This window comes from Protopterus annectens, chromosome 7.part0 (genome assembly GCF_019279795.1).
Source record: "Protopterus annectens isolate FY-2018-M chromosome 7.part0, PAN1.0, whole genome shotgun sequence".
In the NCBI taxonomy this organism is placed as follows: Eukaryota; Metazoa; Chordata; order Ceratodontiformes; family Protopteridae; genus Protopterus; species Protopterus annectens.
This window is the reverse complement of record NC_056739.1, coordinates 195,814,535-195,834,857: the sequence shown is the minus strand read 5'-3', so window position 1 is coordinate 195,834,857 and position 20,323 is coordinate 195,814,535. Positions and strand designations below refer to the sequence as shown.

The window sequence follows — 20,323 nt, the reverse complement described above, 5'->3', positions numbered from 1 at the left end:
CCATTCCATGGAAAAAAGGGATAAAGCCCTATGACCCAGATAACTTAGGCCTGAGTACCAACAAAAGGGTGCTCGACAGGCTATGGCTATGGAGGGTCGGAGTGAATGACCAAGTCCTGCTCATGCTGGGGAGTGAAGTGGTCCAGTCTGTTGCAGTCCTGATACCCACTAGTGGACATATGTACAGCATGTAACATATGCAAGGGGAGGCATACATTTAGCTCTGCCAACTGTTGTACATGCTGTAGCCTTCAAGGTGACATGTGCAGAGTGCATATACACACAAAAGGACAATGGTCTGAAGGTGTAGCAGGCCATTGTGGAAGCATGTGTGCACATTAGTCACCAAGGCAGCCATTTAAAGACAGATTTCTTCATGATTAACTGGATGACAGCCATACAGTGCAAGACTGTAGTGGGCAACCAGATAAATGGGGAAAATAACAATTAAAAGAAAAATGTTTTTCACTGCAATCCCTTTCTTTTCATTTACTTCATTAATGCCCACTAAACTTAACATGTCTATGCTCTTATTTGGTGGCACTATATTGTTAGTATTATTTAACAAAGTATTTTGCTTCTTTTATATAATTAAAGAATATCAGCACAAGGTAAATGAGTTGCATTTTTATTTTCATCACTGGCAAGTGACTTTCACCTGCCTTTCTAGTCACAAAATACTGATCAGTTGTTTCAGTGAGCACTACATACATGCTATGCCAAAACATCTAACTTCCTTTTGTATTAAAAAGATAAACTACATACACCAATAAATAATTGTAGCTCTGTCAGTGACGTGTATATCAGCAGACACAGAAAATATTTATTTTCCATATGGACATTCTCTTCCAGTTACAAGTGGAATTTTTAAGACTAATGTTAAAACCTGAAACACAAGCAAAAAAGTGACAACTTTAACAATGCCAGTAGATAGTTCAATATTTTAAACCATACAGTAAACCCTTTCACTAAACATTTTTTCCAGATATTATCACAATCACTCAGGCTATTTGTCCTTGTTAAGTGTGTGTGTGTGTGTGTGTGTGTGTGTGTGTGTGTGTGTGTGTGTGTGTGTGTGTGCGCGCGCGCTTGTGCATGCATATTTTTAATTGTTTCTTTATAGTTATTTTTTGCTTTCCATGTGTGCTGAGCATGGCTAAGTCTGACTACTTTGTGTCACTTCCTAATTTTTTGTTCTCCAAGTAAACATGTGAAATTCCACCTGGGATGTGTTACATTTCCTGTGACATTGCTATAGGAGAGCCAGTATAGCAGCCCATGCTCCTAAAACTGATTGTCTTTCACAAGTTTTACACTTAGATTACAGAAAATGTCCATAACAGATGTGTGACATGAGGATTTTTGTGAGTCTGAAGTATAAATCAGAAATACAATAAATACTGGATGTGTACATTTTTTTGTAAATATAAATGGTACAAGACATTTTGGAAAAAATGGGACAATCATAAATAAAGTAATAAAATTAAAGTGGCACCTGCAAATCATACTGGAACTTTTCAACATTTAAGTAACTAAGTGTACAACATGGGTTCTTGATATTTTGTAAAACAATTGCATGCTCAAAAAACAGAAAGGCTTTATTGGCATAGAACATTATTTTATCATTTGGACTCCTGTTGTGTGGTAAGAAATTAAATGATGAATTTAAAAGATGAAACAGTAAACAACAATGATCTGGTCTAATAAAACATGAGATATGGAAAGACATGGCAGCTGTGATAGAGACCGACATTGATCTCCATATCAAAACCCTCTTATGTTGGAAAAAACACACTGTATTTAACAGTGTATAATTGCTTTCTATTTTTAAGTAATGCATTGAGGTAGTTTCCTTAAGCACTAGAGGAATTTAGTCTGCAGGAAACACTGCTCCCCTCACTAAAATTTCTCTTTTGTTGGTGAAAACAAACAGGATATCTTGGAAGTTCAGGCAGCAGCAACAATAGCTTAGGAATTGGGTGGTATTGTCAGGAAATCAGATGGCTGGGGTCTACCAACAAAGCTCACAGCCCAAACATATTTTATATAGTCGTATTTGTCCTGTTCGTTGTATAACACACGATGCGGTATCTGTCCCAGAATGGAAAACAATATGTACTACAATGGAAGTAACATTTGGTTGCTCTGTTTACTGCCCTTTCTTATCTTTTTGTCTGTCTTTTCAACAGGTAAGGCACATTAATACAGAATTTTCTCTTTTTATTTCAGTTTTATAGTGTGATTTGACTGTGTTATAATATTGCTATTTTAATGTCTACTTACTGCTAAAATTTAACAAAGAAACATGAGAATTGATTTCTACATGTTTTCAATACGAAAGGACGTGTGTGTGTGTGTGTGTGTGTGTGTGTGTGTGTGTGTGTGTGTGTGTGTGTGTGTGTGTGTGTGTGTGTATGTGCATGTGTGCATATCTGAGTGTCTGTGTGTAAATGTGTGTATGAAGTTAGAAGTTAAAAGCAAAATGAGTGTAAATATAAAGCAGTCATTCTGTATATTTAAGTTGGACAACTGAAGTAAATTGCACTGTGGATGTTTTGAAAGGGTGAATTCAAATAGTTTTAATGATTTCTGTTTTATGTAAAAATAAGAACCAAATGCTATACAGCTTTGTCATCACTTTTTTTTTGGAGAAGCACGCATAACATGATTCATTTAGGCATAACTACTAAATGCACCTACTTGTGGTTTTGCTGCCTGTGTGTATCTGTATGACTGTAATACAACAACACATGTATCACAAAGAACATCATTCTGGGCATGACTTTAACAACTGCAGAATGGGTTATGGATGTCCAGATTACAAGAGATGAAAAGGGAACAAAGATGGTGAGATCATAATCAAAGGCAAAAAGTTAAAAAGGGAGTTAGCATAAGGAATCAAAAAGGAAAACAGAAGCAGGCCAGCTGAACAAAACAGAGGTACTGAATAAAAAAACTGCTTCAGTCTTCACTAAAATAAGGGGAGAGTGCCATGCTGTGAGGGATGGAGGGAGGGAGGGGGGAGATTGAGGAGAATTGCACTTTCCAGGATAAACAGGAACATAACAGAGAGGGACCTGTATGTCCTTAGTGCAGTTAAAGCACAGGAATACAATGAACTGCCTCTTAAAGCTCACAGAAATATGGCCAGTATGCAGGCAACAACCTCCCTCCCACATAGCCCAACAGAAAATTTTAACAGGTCACTTGATAGTACAGAAGTGCTAAAGGTTGGAAAGCTAGCACTTTGCTACTGTTGTACAAAGTGTGTGTGTGTGTGTGTGTGTGTGTGTGTGTGTGTGTGTGTGTGGAGGGGGGGGGGGGGTTGTAGAAAAAATCCTAAAATGGAAGCAGATGAAAGTTATGGAAGGAATTTTAATAAGAATGCTGATATGATTGATAGGATTTGTAGTTAAAGATCTTCAGGACAACAACCAGCATATGTTCATGGTCAGCAGGAGTTCTCAAGTCAGTTATGATTCAATTTTATAACCGAGTTACAGATAAGCGTAATAGGGCAGTGCCAGCAGATGTGCTCTACATTCGCTTCAGCAAGCCTTTGATTTGGCCCCATAAAGATGCTGACAGGTTAACTGGAGGGGTTAGAGGTAGAAACAAGGATAAAGAATTGGCTACTGTGTGGCTGAATGGGAGGAGATGAGAAGAACAAGACCAGGCATTAAGAAAGTGACTATTGGACAACTGAATGAGTCTGCCCTATGTCCAATGCTCTTTATTATTTGCCTTAGACTTACCTGATGGAAAACAGTGTTTGTTTCAGGCATAGCTGAGAGAGATGAGAGCAGGATCAGCTTATTTACCAATGACATTTGGACAGGTGTAGCCATGGAGAATCAGAAATTAATCTAGTGAAAGATTTGGAAATACTGATCAAAGAGGCAGAAAGGTGGCAGTTGAGGCTCAAAATAGACAACAAATACTGCACTTGGGATACAATACCTCTACAATATCTCTGGGGTGAAGTATCAGTTAGGGGTTTGTCACACCTGGCTTATATCACCAGGAGCAGAGTTAAAGACAGTGGCAGTAGAAACCATAATGCTGGCATATATCCTCAGAGGGACAGACTTCCAAAGCAAAGTAGTAATGTAGCCACTTTTACAGCCCTGGGGTAGGCCACAACTTGAGTACTGTGTGTTGTTTTGGTGGCCTTACAAGGAAAGGGGTGTCAGGCTGCTGCAGGGAATCTGGAGTAAACCCACCATGATGTGTCATGGGTGAAGAGGGAATGGGTATTACCAAAGACTAGAGTAGCTTAGGCCTTCTCATCTGAGACCAGAAGAGAGACTGGAGACAGCCTACTGGTGCACAAGGTAATGGCCAAGAGATGCAGAAGGGTTACCATGAACAGGAAGGACAAAGTGGAGAGAAGGAAAAAGCATAGATGGCCAATTACAGGGACTTACTACTCCTTGGATATCTGAAAGAACTTCTTTGTAGAAAGGGTTGTTGGCCCATGGAATAATGACCAGACTAGATAGTGCAGAGGGAATCCACACAGTCATTCCAAGGTGCATGGGGAAGGTAAAGAAAGAGTAAGGGGGAGGTAGGCATGCTATGGAATTAAGATTTATTGCACTTAATGAGTACACTAAATAAGTTTATTATCACCTTCTGTTATCAAGCAAATATCATGCAAGAGCTGCCTATTTTTGTATGAAACTGCAACTCGTGTAATATGATACTCCATTTTTACTTTGACTACAGAGGACATTCATTAACAATGCCTGCCTGAAATTAATATTTTAAATGAGTAAACGTGTGTATGGTGTAGCGGTTAGCATTGTCGCCTCACAGCAAGAGGTTCTCCCGTTCGATTCTCGGCTGGAGCACAAAGCCATAAATAACATACACACATATAACTTCAGAAAAATAAAGCTTGATATTTTAAATCTCTTTGGTTTGCTATTTTTGTGTATTTTGGTGTTGCATCCATTTCCTATTTCTTTATGTTCACAACATCCTAAGGATCTAATAAACAAAGCTGATGATATTTTGTTTAGCTGTTAAGTAGTTACCAGCTGTTCGGTGTTCTCTTAACTTCACAGGTCTGGTGAAGAACTCCAGGAGCTTAATGCCCCAGATCCTATACTAGAACTCTGGAGTCAGCCATTTCCTTCATGAAGGTAATAGGGTTTGATGTGTTTATTTAACTGAGTGGGAAATATTTTCAATAGGTAAGGAAGTCAGTGAGAAATTAACATGTCACATTTCACAGTATATTAATTTTAACTGAAGCAAGGTGCCCTTTTGTGTTCAGGTCACCAGGGCAATAATCTAGGTAGAGAGTTTCTTTGCCCTTTTGTGTTCAGGTCACCAGGGCAATACTCTAGGTAGAGACTTTCATATAGTAAGGGGACCATTAATATTTTCTATGACATGAATAGTTCTCCTGTAGGAAGGTGATAATATACAGAGAAGAGAGAGAGACTGACTTATCTTTGGCTATAAGACAAGCTTTTGAAGCCTTTCAGTTCTCTTTGTGAGGAATGTCTGTACATTGTCCAAGTATAACTGATAACAATGGAGTAGGTTACAAAACAGCATGCAGTATTATATAACTGGTACTGATCAATGTCCCCCAGAGATCTTGAAATTACCTTAAAACTATTGAAACCAACAGCCAAAATGAACAGGAAAGTAAATTGCTCAATAAAAGCAGCCAAAACCAAAAGAAAATAGAGCAATTCCACCAAGGCATGACTCCCTGACTTAAAACTATTGGAGGTTTAAAGATAAACCCAAATACCTTATTGTGAGAGGACTTTTTGTATTTATTTTATCTGCATTTGTTTACCAGGCTCATAGGTTCATAGGTTCATAGGTAGGTACTAGGCTATCGGTTCTGGGGCCTATACAAGCCCAGCCAAAATGGTACCCTGGCTTTTGCCACCCAAGAAAATTATTTTCCTGTGCCACTGTCAAGCAGAGCCACAAAAGTGATTCCTGGGGTGAATTTCCTATTTCCCATCCAATCATCAAGATTTTTATTAAAGAGTGCTAATGAGGAGCTTTATTTGATATGTATAGGTAGTTTATTCCAGAGTATGGGAAGTCTCTGGGACAGGAATCTATCCCTCCGGCATGTTCTGTTTATTGTGGTGATAAGGTTTAGGTCCCTAGAGCGTGTAGCTCAGAGGAATTGGGATTTCTTTAGGTGGAGCATGTCCAACAGCTCTGGGTTTGACACAACTTTGTATGTTAGGCAGAGATCACCTCTGAGTAGGCGATATGTGACGGAGTAAAGCTGGAGTTTTTTGAGACGGTCTGCGTAGGGCATCTGTTTGAGGCCAGTAATCCTCTTTGTGAGTTATTTCTGCGGCCTTTCCAGTTGTTGTAGATGTCTTGTGATGTACATACCAAAAGGGGCATTGTACACTCTAATGGGTCTAATGAGTGATGAATAGAGGGGAACAATGACCTCTTTTTTTCTGGATGAGAAACCTTTTGTGATGAGGTATGCCACATAGAAGGATTTCCTGGCTAGTGTGGCGATGTGATTATCAAAGGAGAGACTACTGTTCAACTGTGTCCCAAGGTCTCATCACACTTTTGGTGTTAAGTATACTACTGCCTATGTTGTAGTTCATGGGTACAGAGTTTTTACCTAAGGGGATGACAATGCACCTTTTGGCATTGAGCTTGAGGCCATGGCTTTGACTCCAGGCATCTGTCTCAGTGAGGCCCTTTTGCAGGATGTCCACATCATTAGGAGTTTCGTTTATGGCTCCTAGTTTGCAGTCATATGCGAACTTCGTTAGCCAAAAACCTTCTGTGTTAGCCTGTACTTCAGAGAAGTAGATACCAAACAGGAGAGGACCCAGGACTGAACCCTGTGGTACTCCACTTGTCACTGGTCTGGAGTCAGATTTGGAGTCTGCTACTTTCACAGTGTGGGTTCTGTCAGTGAGCCAGTTGGCAACCCACCTTGTGACATAGGGATTTATACCTAGTTTAGTGAGTTTATCTATAATTCTAGAGTGGAGGATGGTGTCGAAAGTCTTGGCAAGATCTAGATAGGCTGTGTGAACCACCTTACCGTCATCTATGGCTTTGGTGACTGCTTCAAAGAAGTCTATCAGGTTTAGGAGACATAATCTGCCTTTTACAAACCCGAACTGGGTAGGGTCCAGAGTTTAGAGATTACCAATGTCTTTGTTTATAAGTTCCATGATGATACGTTCCATGGCCTTGCAGACCAGGCTCGTCAGGCTAATGGGGCGGTAGTTCCCAGGGTCCATGGTGGCTCCCCCTTGTGGAGTAGGATAACCGCCGCTGTGCTCCATTCAGCAGGCACAAAGCCTGAGGTGAGGCTATTATTGAACATGGTACGTAGGTGGTGTGCCAGTTCGTTCTGTAGTTCATGTAGAACGCAGCCTGGGATATTGTCTGGTCCCATGGATGATGTGTTCTTGGCTTTGGAGAGTGTGTTTTTTACCTGTGCAGCCGTGATTACAGGAACTTTGCATTCTTCCGGTATAGAGATGGACTCTTTAGGGGGTGAGAGGGGGGTAAAGTTAGCACTGAATCTATCTGCCAGGATGTTGGCAATATCAGTTGGGTCTGTATATTTAGTGCCATTGTGCTGTAACTCAGAGCAGATCTGAGTGTTGCCATTGAGATTCTTGACATAGCTATAGAATGCTTTGTGGTTGTCTTTAGAATCAGTGGCGATTTTGTTTTCGTAACGAGCTTTAGAGGAATTTATCAGGGATCGCAGCTTCTTACTGAGGCTGACCAGGGAGCTCCTCCACTCATGGGATTTTACTCTCTTTTGCAACAGTTTCTTCCTTCTGTTGTACAGTTTGTTTATGGCAGAGGACCACCAGATTGGCTTCCTTTTTTTGGAGGATAGCATCTTGGTTCTGTTTGGGATAGCATGATCCATGCACTCGTGTAAGTGCTTATAAAGTGCAGTTGTGTAGGATTCAGTAGTCGTAACTGTATTGTCCATCTTCATGGGTGTCATGAAGTTCACCACTTCTGTCTTAAGAAGCATGAAGTTGGCTTTGGAGAAATTTTTACCATGATTTCCTTAATGGGGGGTGGGGGCAGGATGTGGATATCTAGGGTAATTAGCTTATGGTCGGATTGGACCAATGAGGCATTGACTTCAGGTGTGGAACACCGGTCACTCATGTTGGTAATGACTAGATCTAGGATATTGTTGCCCCTGGTGGGGGTGTGGATAAGTTGATCCAGGGCATTGGAGTTTATGAATTCCAGAAAGTTTTGAGCAAAGGAGTTGGTACATGAGTAGTTTTCCCAGTTAATGGTGGGGTAGTTGAAATCACCCATTATTAGGGTGTTTGGTTGAACCCTAACATTTTCCAGTACATCAAGATAAGAGGAGTGGGAATCCTGGGGCATGGTAAGGGATTTGTAGCAAGATACAATTTGGATTGAAGTTTTTCCCAGAGTTAGTTGCACTTGGATAACCTCGGCTGCATTATGCTGAGCAACTAGCCTGGAGGTGTGGATATACTTAATGAATATGGACACACCTCTGCCTTTGGTGTCCCGGTCCAGGTTAGATGGCTGAAAAGTGTGGTATGAGTTATAGCCTGGTAGTGCAGGGGTGCTCTCTGAAGCCTTGAACCAGGTCTCAGTCACTGCACAGATATCAATGTTCTCCATTTTAAGGAGTGCCTCGAGTGAGTGCATTTTGAGATTTAGACTTCTAGCATTGAGTAGCATCACCCTCAGTTTTTGCTTGCCTGTTCCTGTTATGGTGGTGAATTTGTCATTTGAACCTTGCCTAAAAAAGGCACTATAGGGGCGGCAAGAACCTTAGCCAGTATCCGGAATCCCAGGCATGACAGGTGCAGGCCATCTCTGGCAAAGCATCATGGTCTGTTGACCATGTCATCCCAGTCAGACAGATACTGGATCCCTTTAGAATGACACCAGAAGCTTAGCCAATTGCTGAAGTCAATCATTTTGTCCTTGTACTGCAGCATCATTCTGGGTGATGGCAGAATGCTACTCAGGGCTAGGGTCATACCTGCCTGGGCTACAAGATCGGAGAGCTCTTCCATGTCTCTTTTCATGTAGTCCAGGGAGGTACGTCTCAGGTCATTCACACCAACATGGACAATGACAGAGTCATATTTGTACTTGTGGAGTGACCTGAGTGAGTGGGTTATGTGGTGGATCCTGACACTCGACAGGCAGCTGACAGTAACCTTCTCCTTGTTTAGCCTGGTGAGTGGGACATCAGTGTGCCTGACTATAGAGTTACCTATGACTAGTGTGTTGGGTACATTGTTTTGCCTTATTGGCTGTGGTTGAGTGGCACACTGAGTCTGCGGGCTATGTGTCATTTGGTTTGTGTTGGGGGGGGTGGAGGTTACTTGCATTTCTGCTTTGGAAGTCTCTGTTGCTTGAGCAGATTATTATTGAGAGCCTCTGCGAATAGTTTTGTGTTTCTATGTGTGGATTTTGGTGGTGTAGATTTAGTGAGACTATGTGATGAATGTGGCGTGGTGCAAGTGTTTACCTTCTCCTCTTGACTGTCAAGTTCAGTCTTAGTTGGAGAGAGCTTTACCTCCAGTTTGACTAGTAAGTGCATCTCTCACAGGTTGTAGTGTTGGGTGGTAGGAGGAGAGGGCTGTCTGTGTACATGAGGCAATTTCTACATTGCCTCACGATGCCCAGATTCATCAGATAGACAGGAGAGAACACTGGGAGCTGACCCTTGGACATGCCTGAATAAAAAACTATTTTCCTCTAGATAAATGAGGAAAGTGAGTACAAGAGCTGTTTTTCTCTAAGCAAGTGAGGAAAGTAAGTACCAAAACTGTTTTCCTCTAGGTGATGAGGAAGGTTGAGTGCTATAGTAATTAGTAGCTTATTTAGTGCTTACAACAAGTTCTGAACAAGTGCTGATCACGAATAAGCAAATTCAAGTGTTAAAACTAAGAATCTGTATCTTGACTAAACTAGTTACAGGAAAGGGGGGAAACAAGTGCAAATGCGGGCTTTTAAATCAGAAATTTGAGAGAGATGGAAAAACTGCCCAAACGGCCAATGACTACAATTTCTGGGCCAAAACCACTCCTTATGTGGTAGATAGGTTACTTAGTGCTTACCACTCCCACTGATAAGCTAGAAGGCTTCCCTCCAACACAGAAAGCTTGGGGTGGCTCAGAAGCTTAAATACAGTCCTGGGAACAGCAAATCTGAATGTGGACTACACTAGTTACAGGAAAGGTAGGAAACCGGCTTAGATTTTTTTTTTTTTTTTTTGACTCAGCCAGGGAGCACTAGTTGCTGAAGTAACTTGCTCATATTCAGTTCTGTTACCCACACATTGATTACATTTTAGTTTATTGTATTTTGTTTATTTAATTACATACTGTGGCTGTTGACTGAGTGGGTAGCCTGGTACTGGGACCATTTTCATTCCTGGCCTTTTGACAAAAGCACAGCAAATTACATAGTTAATCGTATTTGCAGTGCAGTCAAAGTGCAGTATTTCAGCTTTGTACAACAATTGACAAGGTTCAGCAGTACAATACTACAGGTAACAGGGTGTCAAGTTGTGTATGTTGGAACAGAATGTACTACTTGCAGAGATGGTTTATTACTGCTTTGTCTTACATGTTAGTATATCCCCATTATAGAAACTGAGAGCTAAAAATAAGTGCTAAGGGAAATGATAGAGGGTGATGTCAATTGTATTAAAACAGTCGGAAGAAAAGGAGGCCGAAGAGAAGGATTCTAACTGCAAAAGTAGAAAAGCATCAAGTGCAGCGATTTTGTTTGTACATAGTTGCAGAGTTCGACTCCTACATTAGGATTCAGTCCAATTTAAACAAGTTGCTTATTAGATTTTTGTGGGCAAGAGAGTAGAAGGTTTGTGCCTATAAAAATGAATGTGCTCGGTGTTTACTAGAACTTGTTAATAATGATACACTGGAGAAAATGATAGAACTACCTACTAGTGGCTATAATAGCCTTGCCCTGCTCCTTACAAACCTAGTTCACTGAATCTACCCCCTACACACACACGCACACACACGCACACACACGCACACACACACACACACACACGCACGCACACACACACACACACACACACACACACACACACACACACACACACACACACACACACACTTCCTCATCCATTCACACCACAAAACAGTCATCTTCTCTACCAGGCCTAGTGGTACCACTCCACTACCAAATTAAAATATTTTTAGGGAGCTTTCTAGGGAAACCCTACTTCAGCTTGTAGAAGATGAACATCAAACTCCCAACAATTTCTTTCACAGTGACCCAGCTAAGAGGTGTGGTACATTCAGGAGAGGCCTTAGGTCAACTGGTGCCCTAGGCAAAGAGGGGCTCCTCAAGCCCCCCCACACACCACTTTGGTGCCCCATCCTGGTCTACCTACACCAAATAAATGGAAGAAAAGCCCCCCTAGGCAGCAGCCCTAGGCGCCGGTTGGCCTATGCCTAAGGCCAGCTATGGGTACATTTACCTCTGAATATTATCAGGACATAAACAGAAGTGTAAAAAAGTCAGTAGTATCCATCTTCCCTAAATACAGTGATACATTTAGAAATAAGCATCTCTTAATAAATTGTGTAACAAAAGAAAGAAAATAGTAAATAGCTGTAAGAAATCTGCACCCCCTTCCCAAACACCACACGGAAACAAGCCAGCTAGGCACTTAAGAGACTACCAGGAAATGTAAAGTAGAGTAAAGCTTAAGTTCACTACAGATACCAAAGGAAGCTACAAACATTTCCTCTGTTATTACAGGAAATTAAGGAATAATGTCCAGCAGTACACTGAAATAATCTTTAATAATATCATGCATTCTGATCCCAAAGATACAACTAACATGTTAACAAACAAATTTGTCAGTAGCTTTACTATCCCACCTGCCTGCATTGTTTCCTCCGCTATGCTTTTCAATGAAGTTTCCTCTGAAGTCATCTTTCAAATGTTAAACGTAGTACTTTGACAGAACCAGACAACATATGGAACTATATTATCATTAGTGCCAAGTGCACTATCCAAGCCTCTACTTACACTATCTACAGGGGTGTCTGATGCCTGGATAACAACTGTTGAGACTCCACTACAGACCCATATAATTGTAGGCCCATCAACCTTGCCTGCCTTATATGCAAAGCCATGAAACATATCATAGCAGAACTCATTTGCGCAGACATAGGCAACTTAACTGATCTAGAACTCAATCAGTCTGGTTTTCTGACGGGCAGGTTCTGTATCCAGAACATAGTAAAGTTCTTTGAAAATGTTACAGAGGCTGTGGACTGCTTATCTTAACCTGACCAAAGCTTTTTATATGATATCTCCCTCATGCAAGTATTAGTAAAAAATTAGTCAGACAATGTAATCCCCTACATAGTCTGCTGAATTTCAAGCTAGCTATACAAAAGACACCAAGCAGTAAAAAAATTCCTGGTGCCTCCTCTGAAAGTAAAATTATTATTAGTGGGTTACCACAGGGATAGGAGCCGGGCCCTCATATGTTTGGCATTTATTTTTCAAACGTTTAAGCCAATATCCTAGAAGTGTGATTGACCACGTTTGCTGATGACTGTTATCTGCTCATTCATTGATATTAAACAGCTCCAGTAAGGACTGGAATATGGATACACTTTTTTCTACCAAAAATGGTCTCAAGGTAAATCTAAAAAAGTATAGTGTAGTAGTGTCTGTCAAACAAAGCTGATCCCACCTCATAAATATAACAAATGGTACTCTTCTGACAGATAGATAGATAGATAGATAGATAGATAGATAGATAGATAGATAGACAGATAGACAGATATGGTCATAAGAGGCCTGGGTGCTTATGTGAACACCTTTCTGTCATTCAGTCACATTTCTGCCCCAATCTGAAAATCATTCTATCTCTCCTAGTTAATTTCCCAAAGGAATATCTTCAGTATTCAGAGAAGTCACTGCAAATATCCCTTATCAGGCCCATCATAGAATACCCTTTGGTATGTACAAATCCAAGTATACTGCTCACCCGGAGAAGCCCCAACATTTTAAGGAAGAAAATGAAAGGTCTTAAATCCCTCAACTATCCCAAAAGATTAACACAACTCTACATATGTTCAGTAGTATATGGGCTGCTCCAAGGTGACCTGTCTCTTGCTTTTTGAGCCATGAAAGACCAAATTCTGCTTGACCTCCCACTTCAACCAAAAAATGAATAGCTCTACAAACACGCACACTAGGGACTTAAATCTATACCAACAAATAAACAATACTTACTGGAGGGATAAGTTCCTAACTCACTGTATCCATGCCTTATGAAATAAGTTACCACTGTAGGTTAAAACAATGTACTACTCTGGCTACCTTCAAGGCTAGTCTTAATGACTGGATGGGTAGAACCACATTTACATGAGGGTTGTCATATACAGCCTTTTTCAGCTTGGGAGATGAACACTATTAAGCTCTTGAAAATGAAGGCACAACTTTTAAGGGTGCCTACTTAAAGGCATAGATTGCTAGACATCTTATAATTCTTGTGACTGCTTGCCTAGTATTTTTCCTTTGATGTGATAACAGCTGTACACAGTGGACAGTTAACTCCCTGACATGGCTGCTAATCCCAGAAATGATCAGTAGGGTAACTTCACTAAATTTGTGGATGGTGATGGATATCAACTGAAAGGTCAATGTCTACAAAGAATTCCAGGTCTTTTACTATTATGTCAACTTTTAGTTGTTGCCTATTAATGGTGTCTAAAGGTATAGTTCTGAATGATTTAGCGAAGTCAGGAGAGAATGCGTGGACAGATAAATCTTCATCCAGGTATCACTGTCAAAGAAATACAAGGCCTATTTCTGACAAAACTATATGATTAAGTCATGGGGAGGAGGTTTCTGAACTCTTCCTCAATAAGTTCCACGATGATTCTTTTCTGTAGATTGGGATTACACTATTATGCTTTGCTCCAAATTCACATACTAGTGCATTAGTTGCACTTGTTAGGTGTGGTATACTAATACCACTTTATTCCAACCCACAACATTTTTGTGCCCCCTCCCCCCCTTCATTTTCTGGATGTGAATTCAAAAGGCATTATTATTGTCACCCATTCCAGTGGCAAGTTTTACCTCAAGTAAGTTTCTTTTTTTTGAATGTTTTACTGAGTTCTTTTTGGATGGAGTTGACCTTAGCCTTGCTGTATTGGGTTGGAAAAAGTTTACATGCTTTATTCATTCTTTTCTTTACTTTCAGTAATTTGTTGATTTTGTATTTAGGTTTGCTCTAGAATTATTCCACTGCTTTATATCTCATGGGTATTAATTTGTGAATGCAGCTGTATGAAGCATTGCATTCACAAGGGGGACCTAATATGAAAAGTGATATTTCAGGGTACCATAGTTGCTGTCTGAATACGCCTTAAAGAGCATATAATTTTTTATTGTTTGATATATTTGAGGAATATCTTGGCATTGTGGTCATTACCAAAAATGTTGTGGAATGTCATTTACCTTCGAACAGGTGGCAAGAATGCTTATCAGGATGTTACCCATATATTTCTGGTCCTTGGTAGCATTTTTATAATTAATTTAAAACTGTTAATGTTTATAAAGTCATGCAATGTTTGCACTTGATAATGGGCTGAGGCATAGTTTTCTCTGTCAATGGAGGGATAAAGTATTTTCTGTTCTGGGGAGTTTCAAATTTGTCAAAGAAGTGGTCCAGCTCTTGAGGTGATGTGGACAGGGGTGCCAGAGCATATTACAAAACTATAACTTGTGTTTTTTATTGCAAGTTAAATGTGGGGTATGTCATACCTACATTCTACAACCCTGCTTTTGTAAGTTTGACTTTTGAAATTGGGTATCACTTCTCAGCCTTTTGGCTCATATTAAGTGTGATGTGTTCAGCATTTCTTTGCTCAATAGGCAGGTCTGACTGGAAGGAGTTGTGGTGAGCTACTTGACAAATGTGGGATGGACTTTGAACAATGTTTCTGTGAAGGCATACACAGAGATTCACTCAAAAGCAAGGAAGGCTTCTATGCAGCATGTTTTTTTTTTGACTGCAGGTATTGATGAGTACCACATTCAACTCATTTTTATTTGTGCAGTTTAGTTTGGAATATCTAGTAATTTAACTCTGCATAAAAAGACATTGGCTGGGAATAAGAGAGTCTATTCATTACATACACCTTTTTGAGAAGTGGTATAATCCATCCCTTATAGAGTAGGTCTGGGCCCCAAACATTTCCTCTCAAATGGAGGAGGTGCAGAATCCCCATGGATTGATCCCACAGTCTATGTCAATTGCCAATGTCAGTAACATCTTCTGCATATGTAAGTACCATTCTTGGTGAATGAAGGAAAGAAGGACAGCTCTTTTTAACTGGAAAAGATTTGCCAGCCTTGGAAATGGCATCCACAAGGTTAGACAAACCCTCTGCATCAATGGAAGAAAAACTGTCCAGTGCAGTTCATTCAGGCTTGCATTTAAACTACAAAGTCATTATGAGAACCATAAATGCATGTAATGTTCTTAATGACATCTCAATCTTAGCTCCAGGAAGGCAGGAAATTGTGAATCTTCTCACCCAGTTATGTAAGGACAGAGGCTGTGCATCAAATGACATCATTGTTAATTAGGAGGGCTCTATTTTGTTCTGTTTTGGTTTTAAGGATGTATTTAACAGTCATATTATTAATATGTCTCCTTGTGAATGGTGCACAGTGACTTTGTATGTCAGAGTGGTGACTTGAGGTACATAGTCCATTGAATTAGAAGACTTGGGTGGGGGTGAACGGGATAGCACCATGCTGTAAGTTCTGTTGGAGATAGTTGGGTAGTTGCTGATATTTTTTCCTGTGGAAAGATTTGCCTCTGGTTCAAATACATGTCTGCAACCTTCACAGTGGGAATCACTGGCCTCTAATGAAAGAAAATTATCAGTGAGCATAAAACAAATTTTGTAATGTCTCTGTGGAGTCTCTGTACAAGATGGTTTCAAATAGAACGTTTTGGTGTTACTTGCACTGTATGATCTAGAAGAGGTATATACAGATTTATGATACAGAGGGTGGGAAAGCCAGCAAATCAGTCAAAAACATCAAAAATGTAGGTGCATCGTAACACCTGTGTTGTAGGTTAGGATAGTGCTAACACGTATGAGGACATGCATCTACCTAGCTGTACCAGTCCTGTGGGAGTACAATAGTGACTACTTTGTTACACAAACTAACATAAGAAAAGGCTGCTTTGGCCTAACACAGTTCTAAACTAAATGAGCATTTGATTAATTATAATGCAGCTGTTTTTATGTGCTTTTAGCCCACGAGATAACTGGGTTACTTTTAAGGCAAACGTAATGTGATAGTTGTACAGAATGTAGAGCAATATTTGGCCATAATGTCAAGAAAAGTCTCATATTTTTTTAAACAAGCATGGAGAACATGAAGTCTACATTAAGGGTAAAATTACAGAGAGGAGAGTTGCAAATGTTAGCATTTTAAGGAGGTTCTATTATGAACCTGGTTGAGAGAGTTTATGTGAAGAAATACATGCCTATGTCGAATAGTGAATTAGGATTACTGAGAAGCTTGTACAAATCAGGGATTTAATGTGAAGAATGTCTCATTCCTAATTGACTTTTAAAGAGATTCATATATGAAGAGTGAGTAACAGACTTGGGAGTTTGGTGAAATGTTGCAGAAAATATTCATGGGGAAGAATGATACAGTTTAAACATTTCTAAATTAAATGACAATTTGCTTAGTTATACACAGTGAAAAGGATTTGTGGGAAGAAAGAACAATCGTTACTTTTGCTTACGGAAGATATTAACTGTGAGATATGTGGTCAGTTATAATACTAACTGGGATAATGAAACTGTGTTTAGAAATTGCAAACAGAGAAAACTCCAACCAGTATTATAAAAGAACAAAGAACTGCACAAAATACTGGCCCAACAGCACAAGGAAAACTTCAGAAATAAAAGTGAACTCGTAGGTAGCATACAAACCTTTATTTAAATGCTTTCGTCCTCAGACTTCCTCACAACTTATAACAAACTGTAATCATACTGAACACACTTTTATATGTTTTAGCAAGCACAATTACCTTATTAAATAATTAATCTAATTAATCAAGTCCTTTCGTAAAAAAAAAAAGAAAAGAAATACAATCATTATTTATTCAACCACAGTTTTCTATTTTTTAAAAAACTCTTTATAGTAATCATTTTGTTTCATTTCATTTTTATTTCTGAAGTTTTCCTTGTGCTGTTGGGCCAGCATTTTGTGCAGTTCTGTGTTTAGAAATTATTAGAAATGTAAAGAATTATAACGTATTTCAAAATGTGAATGGGATACAATGACAATTTTATGTATTGCATATATCCATAATTTGCTGAAAATTTCAAATAAAAAGTTTTGTACTCATTTTGCTAAATGTCTCAGTATCTTTTACATTCATCAGATAGCACATTAGCTAAATTATTCATGTGAAGGAGTGCACCATCCCTAATGTTGGGCTGCACTGTCGGTACTGGAACAGAAATCAAGAGACCTGGTTTGGAGATGGACACCATAGCCTTTTGAGCTTTCTAGTTTCAAAGTGAAGTGGGTAACTTGCTAAGCTACTGAAACTCTTTGATGCGTTTGAAGAGCACATCTTGACATTATGAATGGTTAAGGGCTCCTCACATGCATCTTCCTTTTATTATGACATTGTCTAATTTGCATTTCTTATAACTTTTCTAGATTTCTCTTTCCATTTTAAAAAGAGCCCACAGTTTATATTATAATGCACTCCATACCTCTCATCCTTTCATCACAACAAATCAGGGCAAAGCCAAAAATAATGGAAGGACAAAGTCCCAAAAACTGGGAGAGAGATTTTAAATATTACTCTTATAAATCTAAGATGACAGAATAAAAGGTTTTGTGTTGCATGCATTTTCTGAAAGATATGTATTCCGAAAATCAAGTGTTTATCATTATTTAGTAATTCCACTGACTCCATGCTCAATAATTTGGCAGACAATCACACATTTGATGAGGAAAAGAGCAAAATATCTGGCAAAAATCTGGATATTCTGCAAAATTCTAGACAGTTGAAATGTATGATGTCCACCTTCCCCAATCTTCTGTGCCAGCCAGGTACTACTGATATACCTGAACCTGGCTGGAGTCCATCTGAGATAAAGTATCTACAATCCACTTCAGGAATCCAAAACTTGTTGCCTACAAACTAGCTGGCCCAGAGATTTGTTTACTGCATAGCAAATAAGCTAATGGTGAATGCTTATTTGACTATTAACTTCTGCAGTACAGTTCTAGGGGCTGTACCTTGTATCCAGAGTAAAAACACTGCTGCAATGGGGACAGCTTGAACAACTGGAGAGCATTTCTGATTAAGTTAGACCAGTCCTTTGAGAGTCTTTGCCTGATTCTGGAGTGATAATAGTTTGTGTGTATCCATGTATATTATTTTCCTGGACTTAATGAAGGGTGGGACCTCTGCATACTTATGTTGCTTACATAAGGAGTACAAATATCAGATTATTACCAGGTCCAGTGTATGATCAGAATGAATGCAAAGATAAAACTAGACTATCAGAATATGGCAAAATAACTACTTTATAAAACAAAGGAGCCAACAGCCACAGGTAAAAAAATAACTTGAAGATAAACACCAAATGGAAGATGGAGAACAACACTTTACTAACTCAATTTGCACCTTTCACCTTAAAACAACTGACTTCTTCAGATCTGAGTACCACAGCATAAAAATCTTAAATTATTCCTTAATTAAAATCACATAATACAAACTTGTTAAAGACATAGAAATATACATTTATACAAAGTAAGGAAATGAAACAAACTAAATGTTTTGTATCTACAAATCCATGTATTTGCAATCTCATAACAATAAAAATGTTTTAAGATGTCATCTTCTTTGATGTGATTTTAAAATACTATTGATATTTAAATGACAACTTAACCCAAGTGGGCATCCTGCATTCACTTTAACCTGCCATCATAATTCTTGGGTATCTAATTCATTACTTATAGCTTTATCCCTTAGGGATGAGTCACACTGGATAGCTAGTTCCACACTAGAAGAGGAAACCTGCAAAGGATGTAAGATCTCGTCCCCCCTTGCTTGTTGACATACCACATCACTGTGGTGTTTTCTATAAACACCTTAAGAGGCTCTGGGGAGAATAGAGGGTGAGAAGCTGACCCTCAGAGCGGGAAGTTCCCTAAAAGTTCACTAAAAGCTTAAGACATTGGTTCTATAAATACAAGGCCAAAGAAGAGAGCCCACTATGGAGAGTCTTTGGGATGATACCCTGACATATGGAACAGGGCATATGGTCGTGGAAAGCAGTGAAACAAAATAAGCACTGCTCATGATGGTCTTTATGAGGAATCTGTCTCCCACATTGGCATTTACCCTTTCTGGAAGACAAGAACCCCCCACAAGCAACAAACAAAAGGAAAAAAAATAAGAACAAAAATCTCCCCAACAGAGCACCTATCTGAAATGGCTTGGTGAACCAGCAACAAAACGGGCGTTCAGACCAATGATCAAACGATGGTGTTCCAGCTGGTGGCAAAGAAGTTTTGAGGATGGTACATCTGGACATTACCTTTATGACATATGCTATATGTGGGGAGCATATGTGTGATGTATGGCATAATTTAAAGCAACCTAAAGGGTTTGATATACTGGATGGATGTTGGGCTACCTTTTGCAGGGGATCCCTATTGCAAAGAATATTGCAACAGTGAAATGGAAGGACATCTGTAAACACACTCACATAATCTTGTATTTCTAACTCATTTTGTATCTATTATATCAAGGCCTCTCCTTGTAAATGTAATTCATGATTTAAAATGGGTCTGTACGTCCCTGTTCTACTAGTGAAAATTGTCTTTTAAAGCAGCACTTATATATGCTGACACGTATTCCCTTTTAAAACATATTCTTTAATACTGACTATTTTGTTTACACTTAATATAGTCAAATATGAGTTAAGAAGTACTGACATCCTGTTGATGTATACCATTCTTTTTATCTGTGATGCATCGGATGAAGCAGTTGTAATACTGCAAAAGCACTTATGCCTTTTTCTGTGCTTCTTTCCTGAATAAACTGTTGCTGGTTTTATGGTAGCCTGGTGTTGCTTCATCTTACTTCTGCTTGTTGATTTATTTTTTGGTTCAAGAAGAATTTATTCAGCACACACTGGTATTATTGGACATTAACATAATTTAATTTGATATAGACATCTGAATCAGAAGTTACATC

At 39.2% G+C, this 20,323-nt stretch overlaps 1 protein-coding gene across 1 annotated transcript in view; it reads left to right on the top strand.

The window, feature by feature from the left end:
• The first annotated feature begins 1,991 nt into the window (after positions 1 to 1,991).
• LOC122806349 (mucin-3A-like) overlaps positions 1,992 to 20,323 on the top strand; it is a 239,655-nt gene continuing 221,323 nt past the window's right edge. The window contains exon 1 of the mRNA XM_044076687.1: positions 1,992 to 2,189. Within this exon, the coding sequence (XP_043932622.1) occupies positions 2,102 to 2,189 (88 nt within the window). The 5' untranslated portion in view covers positions 1,992 to 2,101. The remainder of the gene's footprint in view (positions 2,190 to 20,323) is intronic.